We start from the raw sequence: 10,336 nt of genomic DNA on the forward strand, positions 1-10,336 counted from the left end.
TGGAGCCATGTATGTTCCTCGAAGATGGTCTGGTTTTTCACAGTGTACGTCGCAACTTTTGAGAAACTAACCTCTAGGGATCATATAAAAACACCATGACAAGTTTCATGTTTTTGGACTTCCTTTGCATTTTTTTATAACCTAAAAAACCAACAACTCCAGGTTTGGGTCAAGTCTTGGCACCATCGAGTTTGGAATTCCTCTATTTTTCTTGTACATGTCCTAAATATAAACTCAAGAACACAAATATGATTTTTTATCCAATTCTTTATGCTCTTGCAGCTCGAATTTGAATTATATTCACTAAATACCGAGAACTGCACTTAGTGACTATAAAAGAAAATAGAGAGAGGAAAAGGAAAGGAAGTAAAAATATATATATTTTTGCGGGTGAAGTAAAAATAATCCTAACTGATAATATATAGAAAAGAATAAAACAAAAAAATATATCAAAATGGAACAAGAAAGGAGAAGGAAAAAAATAAGTGTTTGCCGGTTGAAAAAAATGTGTTTGGCAACAAAAAGAAGAAGATGAAGAGAAACGAGAAAATAAGTGTATGTCGAGTGCAGAAAAAAGAAACTTGGTAAAGAGTGTGTGTCTGCCAGTGCGAAAAAATAAATACTCAGTGAAGAGACAAAGATTATGTATGCTACTTTGCTCGGTGCCCGAAAAAAATACATTCAGCAAACATCTGGCACTAGGCAAAGTTTCAGATCCAGTAGTGTGTAAGCTTCATAGATTTTCTAAAATATGTACGAAAAAGGATCCTACAAATCTTGAAATGCCCAAGATCATTGGACAGTCATTGGACGTCCACTTCACGTGGGACATCCACGTTGATGAAACAAACCAAATAGTATGATTTGGAACCCATTTGACTACAGTGTTAGTTAGAGGTTACATCACAGTACAAACATGTGTATCCATTCCTCCCCAGCTCCACTGGACAATCAACCAACGAATATACTGTATGTCGAAGAGCAAGAGGTTAATTCCTGCATGAGTAGTTAATTAACCCAGCCCTCCGGAAATTGAATACCACATCAGAACTCCACGTTGCCCTGGTAAGTGGCCGACTTGATGGTAGGCGGCTTCTTGGGTGATATGCTGTCGACGACGAGAGCCGCGTGCACGTTCACCTTGATCTGCGACAAGTCGTAGGTATCCAGCTGCAGCTGCACCGGCACGGTGACGTATACGTCGAGCGGCACGTTGCCGGCCTTCTCGCTCTCCTCGAGCGCGTCCTGCAGACCGGACCCGAACCCGTGGCGCCCCTCCATGGAGATCTCCAGCATGGTGACGTTGTTGTGGCCCTGGAAGAAGGTCGGGAGTTTGCCGGAGCACAGCGGCGTGCCGCGGTAGGAGACGACAGTGTGGGAGCCCTCCGCGTACTTGATGCCGATCTTGTCGTTGGGGTTCTCGGCGCGGACGGTGGCGACGAGCTTAGTGTAGAGCGTGAGGTCGGAGGAGCTGAAGTCGAACTTCGAGACGGCCATCTTGCTAATGGAGTAGGACGGCGCCTTGGGGTGCATGGTGTAGAAGAAGTGGATCACCGCGCCGGCCACCAACGCCATGATGACTAAGAGGAAGCAGCAGCAGCCGCACAAGCAGCAGCAAATGCCGCCGCCTTTGTTCTCGTCCTCGGGGTAGCGGGGGACGCTGCGCTTCCCCATGGCCTGATTATTGTTAAGCTAGGTACGTGCGTACGGCGTATGCGCAGCTAGCTAGCAATGGATTGATATCGACGACGTCCTTCCGACCGGCCGCGGCGGGAGCTCTGAGCGAGAGGCCGGCGTCGGCAGGGGGGCGAGGTGGGGAGGGGGGGTAGGCCGTGCGTTGAAGGGACGAGGCCGTTGGTTATATGGGCGCTGTTTCGGTTTGGTAACAGAGGTTGCGAGGTAATGTCGGGAATCAGACATGGAGAGGAGACGAATGGCTAGAGAACAGCGGGCATCTGTTTGCTAATTATGTCCAAAGTCAAGATTGGTCTCACACAAGTAATTATTAGCTCTCGGAAATTTAGCTATAATCGTCACATGTATAATTCTTGACTTGTCCATGTGTACTGTGCGCTCGTATGGTTAGATTTTTACGATGAAACCAACACGCAAGAGTTTAAGTTTTATATTTGGCACTGTTCTATTATTTCATCTTTTCGTTCGATGCAATGACCTTTTGCGTGAAAAAGGATGTTTTCACCGACAACGAAGGCATCTACAAAATTCTTGACTTGTCCACATAATACTCAATATATCTTCTGCATTGCTAAGTACTTTTTTCTTTCTAAATGCTAAAAATCTGATATCGGATTTTTGAAGTTTCGTATCATTCGTACACGAATCATGGAACAAAGCTGGTCTAACCATGACATCTTCAAAGATTAATCTGGGCTTCATCACGAGCGCCTACCATATGGAACCTTATTGACTTACTTACTAGTGAGTCGCACACTCCACTCGCTCCCATCGTTGCGGTTACCCACATGACGACACTCGCGACGCTCACTTTCGTTGTCATGCAAGAAGAGGAGGACCTAGTACAACACATCAACGACGCCGGCAATGATCCCATTTGCCACCGTGCGGGGGGAGGATATGGGATGGATGTGACAGGCGGCAGCCATGGCGACGTCGCAGCGGCGCGCGGCAGTGCTCACGACAGTTAGCGGTGTAGCTCTTCATTGTCGCACGAAAGGAGGAGGAGCTCATACACCATATCGACGACGCTGGTGAAGATCCCATTCATCATCGTGCGAGAGGTGTAGAAGCAAGAAAACGGATTAGATCCAACATGCGACACGCATGGCAACTTCGCCTCCTACACCTTCATCTTCGCCGTCTGGCGTACACGGGCATGACACACCGGGCTTGAGTCGCCTCCTCAATTCATCGTCGATTGCGGCCTATGGGCCCACGCCCTTTGCCACCTTTTGATTTGTTGTTGTTTTGCGTCGTAGAAGGTGTTGCCTCTCATGGGGGTGGTGTTGTCAAAGAAGATTTTGTTGCTCGCGGAGGCAGCGCTGCAAGAGGAGTTGTTGTTACCAAGAGGCGGTGTGCCAGAGGAGGAGTTGTTGCTGCTCACGGAGGCGGCGCACTAGAGAAGGAGTTGTTGCTCGTAGAGGATAGAAGAGGTCGGCAACTTCACCTTCCATCAGTTTCCCACTAACGAGCAGCTCGAGAAGGTGCCACGAAAAACTTATGATTTTTTTTTTATTTCTAGCATATGGCAATTAAGTATAAAATGATTGGACCATTCACATGACAATTTTAGGTGTAATTGTGTTCTCTAGAATTTCTCTATGGCAAAAATTGTCACTGTTTTATGGAATAATCAACTTGATTTTTATTAGTTGCCATGGCAAAAAAAGGATAATTAGATTTATGCCTCTAGTTGTGTCTCACTCGATTGTTATACCCCTAATTTTTAAAAGTCACCGGCTTTGTCCAAGTCACTTCGCTCCGCTTATGCTTTTGTCCTCTGAACGTTTGACCGTCAGTTTGGAAACTTCATAACTAATTCATACTAAATCATAAAAATGCAAATAAAATACCAAAATGTTCGAAAAAACATTATCTATAAGTCAGTGTCATTTGCATTCATGAGAAAGGTGTTGTAAAGTGCCCATCCGAGTTTTAGCTCTTATGATGCCACCATGAATAGTAAAATATAAAAGTCAAAATATTCTAAAAAAATTGGTGGAAAAGAATGAGAAATGTTCTAAGTGATTGCCAGGTTTCATGAGCGAACGACATTCATCGCAAAAGAAACAATCAGCACTCGAAAATAGATTGTTTTTTTGCCATGACTTCCACGAATGTCGTTCTGTGATGAAATTTGACAAGCACTTAAAACATTTTTCATTATTTGCCACCAAATACTTTTTTAGAATTTTTTGATTTTTTATATTTTACTATTCATGATGGTATCATAAGAGCTAAAACTCGGATGGGCACTTTGCAACACCTTTGTCATGAATGCAAATGACACTAACATATAGGTGATGTTTTTCCGAACATTTTGGTATATTATTTGCATTATTTTGATTTAGTATGAATTAGTTATGAAGTTTTCAAACTAACGGTCAAACAGTCAAAGGGCAAAAGCATAAGAGGAGCGAAGTGACTTGGACAGAACCGGTGACTTTTGAAAATTAGGGGTAAAACTGCCGAGTGGGACACAACTAGGGGCATAATTCTAATTATCCCAAAAAAATTGTCATTTATCAACAGTTGCCATGGCAAAAAAATCGTTTGTGATACTTAACATCTTGTTCTTTGTTCTAATGGCAAATCAAACTATTTTAAACATTGGCAAAAAAATGTAAAATTTTGCCATAGCAATTTCTTTTCCTTTATGGACGATGGCAAATTCATTTTATAGACACACGGTCAATTTGTAAGACATATTTCCAATGATTACATGCCAATTTAGCTCTTGTTTTAAATAGCATATATTTTTCTCGAACCTGTTGTAATGCCTCGAACACATACATTGGTGGTCGTTACTCCTGTGGGATCTAAATTGAACCCACAAATCAACATTAGTTTTTCCTACGCACTTTGTTTTCACTCGTGCGCACCCGAGAATGACTTTCGGTCGGTCACCCATCCTGAAATTACTCCAAGCTGAGCACGCTTAACTTGAAAGTTCTTTTTGAATGGACTCCCGAAAAATAAAAAAAATCATCATTGATATGAGTAGTCTAACATCTCTAACAAGCTAGGCTATCACACCTAACCAATACAACAATTCCTTTTCATACAAGAGCTAGTACATTTGCCATGATATGCATAGTTGCTTCAATACAAGTACTCCTTTGATTCATAGGTTGCATGTTGTACAGATCTTATTTTCCATGGTTTTTCTGAATCATGGCAAATTAACTCTATGTACCATGGCAAATTTCATTTTTTGTACAATGGTAAATTCCTTTCTTTATTGCCCACTGCAAATTCACGTTATGGACCATGGCAAAATTATATTTTTGAAAACAAATTGACATGTTTTCAATAAACATAATTAGAAAAATTGCCATTTGTCCATAGAAAAATTGTGAAATTTGACATCTTTTCAAATAGCAAAAATTCCTAACTTTTCCACGAGTCCATTACAAATCAAAATGTTGCCTTGTTTTTTATATAACAAAAATTCCTAAATTTGCTTATTTCAAGTTCTATTGTAGTACCATGGCAGTTATATTTATCTATATCATGGCAAAAAATTGAACAATCGCAAATTTACTTAATGGACCATGGGAAATATATTGTTGGCGCCCCATGGATATATTTTTTTCAACCATGACAAAGTTATTATTTAGACCATGACAATTCTGTAAGGTAGACGCATTGTAATTTGTTACTTTTGACCATGGCAAATTTACTTTTTAAACATGCCAAGACTTTTTTCCCACGCCATGGACAAATTTATTTGTTGCATCATGGCAGATTTTTATTCAAGCATGGAAAAGTTATTGTTTTAACCATGGAAACTCTCTAAGTTACACCATGGCAATTTTACTTTTTTAACCAGGACAGAGTATTTTCTAACCATGGAAAAAATATTTTTTGGACCATGGAACATTTATACTTTGCACCATGGTAGTCTTTTTCCTCAACCATGGGAAAATTTATTAATTTGGACCACGGCAAATTCATATTTTGAACCATGCTAAATTTATATATTTGGAACATGATGAAATTTATTACTTTAACCTCACTTATTGTTTTGGAACATGGCGTATTTGTTTTGTAGACATCAAGGAAACATTCATCGTATACGCCATCATAAATTCCGTACTTTGTAAATCATATTTTGAAACATAGCTAATTTGTTGAACTGAGCATGGTAAAAAAAATTGTATATCATGGATATTTTCTTGAACATCACATGGAAAAAACAATTTCATTAGACTTTTTCACAAAAAAATGATTTTTTCCCATCATCTTTTTATATGAAACAATGGCAATTTCATTAAACATTAATTTGCTAAGTTTATTTCTATGTGCTTTTAAGTTATGTCATTCTTTTAGTTTCAGAACTCGCATGGTCTACCCGTACCGACCTCCCTTAGAACATAATTGTTAAACCTTTAGTTCGTATTCACTTTTGAACATGACATCAGTTTATTACACATGTTATGGTAATTTTTTATTTTTACTTTTGCTATTGAAAATCAGATTCAGAGTCAAGCTTCAAGGCTTGATAGCAGTGAACAAGAAACTTGGACAATTTACGTTTCTTCTTGTTATTTTGGCATAACAATGATGTTGGACAATGGGGAGGCCCGTTAAAAGACCTGGTCGAATTGCTGGGGTCACACTTTGGGGTTCTCCTCGCAAAGAAAATCATTCAATGGATCAACCTTCCATAGCTAATGGTTCTTTTGTTGTAGAGGTCCTTTGAAATTGGGCCTTCGGGTTTTATTGGAATATTTTTTTGCGGGGCAGTGATAAGTGTTTTGCCAAATAATCGAAAAACCACACCTAATGCATGTCATATCAACGCCTATGCATGCCAATCACAAATCATAATTCATGTTTTGAGCATGCACTAACTACATTTTCTGCATGAGGGTGTGCCTCATAACCACCTATGTATGTTAATCATAAGTTACAGTTTTTTGAGGGATTAACCGATGGGAAGTCGGTCAACAAACAACATTTACTCCAGCCCATCTATAGCCAAGAACTAGTCACAAAATTCAGAAATTGAATTTGGATTCGGTGAACATCAGTTTTTTTTGTTGCACACATAAATCGAATTGGATTTGTAGAATTCCAAGTGAATTGGTTGGCTGCCCATCTCGTCTTTGGTGGCCCTAGGTCCATGGAGACGCGGTGGATCCTGGCCCTTGCCCGCGGGAGGGTTCCATGTTTACATGTTTCTTTGAGTTTTGTTAGGTTTTGTGTCCTGCTCGGGAAGACGAGACGGCGGTGGACCGAATATGAAATAAGGTTGTCCCCTTCTAGCCCCTATCTCGATAATGCATCTAGTATCATCGGTGGGCATGTGGAGGTGTATCTTAGACAAATCTAACTTTTATGGATTTTCTCGGCTTCGTTGTTCGTCTATGTTTGTGTGTCTTTAATTTGAATTCTTCCGATCTACGCTACTCTTCATCGGTAGTGCTTGCTATTTTGGTGTGATGGTCATATGCGACCTAAGCACAATGACTTCCCGACTGTGTACTGCAATTTTTTTGCCCAGATCCAACGAGGGAGGGGTGATGACCGTGGCATGCCTTCGATGGGCTTCTAGTGGTCGCTAGGTGATCTACGGATCTGGATGTAGTTTTTATTGTTTTGGTGTTTGTTTTACTGTCATGATTGAATATGGTTAGGTCGAAAGTTTTCCTAAAAAAAACTAAAATAGTGAGCACATCTCATTTGATAGGTTGGATGTTTGAATTTTATTAACATTACCACCTCTGTTACATTTTTTGTGGAAAAACTTTCGACCTATTCATCTCCACCTGACCACCGCTATTACATTTCACACGCAGGATGGTCCAAGCATGACACTAAATCAGAGACCCTTTGATGAAACTGTGTGCGATGCATTAATCGCAAATGGTGATGTGATAAAACCATCAAAAAGGATACAAAATGTCTACGATGGTGAAGACATCACACACGATTTAGATTGTAGTTGCCTGTGCAATGTGTGGCAAACAGTTCACTCAAATGAACTATTTGTGATGAGCATAACAGCAGAGACGGTCAATCAAATGAAGGTGTGTGCAATATACGACATATAGTTCAATCGGATGAACTATTTGTGATTAGGCAACACAACATAATCAGTCAGCTAGATCAAGTTGTGTGCGATGTACGGCATACACCTCACTTGGATGAACTGTTTGCGATGAGCCAACACAACAAAAATGGTTCAACTTAACAAAATGTGTGTGATACGCGGCAAACAGGTTAGTAATCAGAAGTGTGTGGGAAGACCAATAACGACACACCTGATTCCTGTTAACAAGCCATGTATGTTGTGAGCACACGATTGCCGGTATACAATTGTGAGCGATTGATGAAATCACCACCGGCAGGTTCCATTGTTTAGTCCGTGTGCAATGTGATTTTCTATATCCACACAACATCTATGCTCTGTCTATAGAACATCAACATATATACTTATAAGAAAAGCATTGCATAATCAAATTAAGCATACAATTACATAATTGACTACACACATAACATTTCCACACACCAAAGTAAGCAATTACATGCATACTAAACTTGGAGAAATAAGCATATAATCATCTACTTCTTGTTGTGACGACACTTGCCATTGCTCTACTTTCCGGTGGATCTCTCGCCATTTTGGGGAAAGAGGCACTTTCTCATGTCAATGATTCACGTGTACATCTTGTAGCTCATGTACGCATCCTTGGCCACGTACATGATGCAAGCTTTGTCGAGTTTATCCATCCAGGTCGAGTGCCTCGTGCGCTTGTCCTTCTTGCATGAATCCTTCATGTCTCTGTAGTAGGGTTCGATCATGGGCTCGACGAGGTGAACTAGTGAGTCCTTCTCATGCTTCTTGTTGCCCCAGATCTTGTATTGGCCCTGCATGTCGACAAGATTCTAGAAGGCGATGCCCGAATTCTTGAGAGCCTTTACATTGTTGGTGATGTCCATCGTAGCAAACATGTAGTGGGGGCTGTTGACAAACCTGTTGAAAATCTCGCAAGGCCTTGTGGCCAGGCAGTAGTGGTAGACAAGGACATGAATGCACACGCACATCGGGGTGATGACGACCTTGGGTCGAGACCTGGAACGAGCGCGTGTGTACTCGAGGTCGAACCCTACCACCTTGTACTTCTCCTCAGCAAGCAACACATCCATGATGTGGATGGAGTACTCCACCCAGACCGGGTTGTTGGTGTACACCACCGAGAGCTCTGTGAACCTTCTGTGGGTGTCCATCATGGCATGCATGGTGAACTGTTGCTCGTCATCGGCAGACGCTCGGAGCGCCATTGGATCCATGCATGATACCCTCTAAGAATTTGTCATGGTGGGTGTGCTTCTTGCAATACTAGGGCGCAATTGAAAGGTTGAAGCACTACTGGAAAACAGTTTTTTGCCATCTGCCTAGTCTTTGCCGTCTGCTAGCTGATGGCAAAGAGTGTCTTTGCCGTCAGCTTCAGCAAAACGGACGGCACAGAACTGGCTGATGGCATACAGTCTTTTTGCCATCTGTCACCTCTTTGCCGTCTGCTAGCGGATGTCAAATTTTCCAGGGGCAGACGGCAAAGATATAGATAGGCCCACCTGACCGCGGGGTGGCTAGGTCAAACAGGAGTCGGACCTTTGCCGTCTGCTAGCGGACGGCAAAGAGTCCGGAGGCAGACGACAAAGAGTCTAGACTCTTTGCCGTCCGCCGGAAGATGGCAAAGCGCTAACTCCGTTAACGGCTCCTTCCCCCCCCCCACCCCGCCCCTCTCTCTCTCTCTGTAACGGCTCACGCCGCGCACCCCTCGCTCTCTCTGCCCACCCCGTGCGCTCCTCTCTCTGTAACGGCCGCCAGGACCACCGTCGCGCCGTCGCCCCCGTCGCGTCGCCGCCCCTATCGCCCCTGTCGCGCCCCACTACCGCCCCTGTCGCCCCCGCCGCCGCCCCTCTCTCTCTCCCCACCTCGCCCCCGCTGCCGCTGCCGCTGCCCACCACCGTCGCGCCGCCGCCCCTGGCGCCCCCGGCGCCGCCCCGCCAGCCCCAACACCCTGGCCCCTCCACAGCCGCCCCTCTCAGTGAGCCCCCACACCCCCACCCCCACCCCCCACCCGCATTATTTTTTACTAGTTTTATTATTTTTTAGTAGTTTTAGTAGTTGTTATTGTTAGTAGTTTTAGTGGTAGATTTAGTTAGGTCAGTAGTTTTAGTTAGGTTAGTTAGTTAGATTGGTTAGTTAGGTGGAGGAGGAGAAGAGGAGAAGAGGAGGAGGAGGAGGACAAGAAGAGGAGAAGAAGAAGAGGAGTAGGAGGAGGAGGAGGAGGAGAAGAAAAATAAGAAGAAGAAGAAGAAGAGGAGAAGAGAAAAATAAGAAGGAGAAGAAGAAGAAAAAGAAGAAGAAGAGAAGAAAAAAAGAAGAAGGAGAAGAAGTAAAGAAGAAGAGAAGAAGAAGAGAAGAAGAGAATAAGAAAAAAATAAGAAGGAGAAGAAGAGAAAAAAGAAGAAGAAGTTGATTTTTTATTGTTTGGTATTTAGTGGTAGCTAGATTCTTTTTTAGTTACTTAGTGGTAGATTCTGTTTTTGTTATAGTGGTAGATTCTGTTTTTGTTATTTTTTTGCTGTTTAGTGCTATCTAGGTTTAGCGATAGGTTTAGTT

General features: G+C 42.5%; 1 protein-coding gene across 1 annotated transcript; it reads right to left on the minus strand.

Moving 5' to 3' along the window:
• Positions 1 to 634: 634 nt before the first annotated feature.
• On the minus strand, positions 635 to 1,828 carry LOC123397974 (NDR1/HIN1-like protein 6). Its single transcript, XM_045092482.1, has one exon. It carries the CDS (start codon positions 1,672 to 1,674, stop codon positions 1,045 to 1,047), a length of 630 nt encoding a protein of 209 aa, XP_044948417.1. The 5' UTR covers positions 1,675 to 1,828; the 3' UTR covers positions 635 to 1,044.
• Positions 1,829 to 10,336: the final 8,508 nt, after the last annotated feature.

The sequence above is a fragment of the Hordeum vulgare genome, chromosome 5H (assembly GCF_904849725.1).
Source record: "Hordeum vulgare subsp. vulgare chromosome 5H, MorexV3_pseudomolecules_assembly, whole genome shotgun sequence".
NCBI lineage: Eukaryota > Viridiplantae > Streptophyta > Magnoliopsida > Poales > Poaceae > Hordeum > Hordeum vulgare.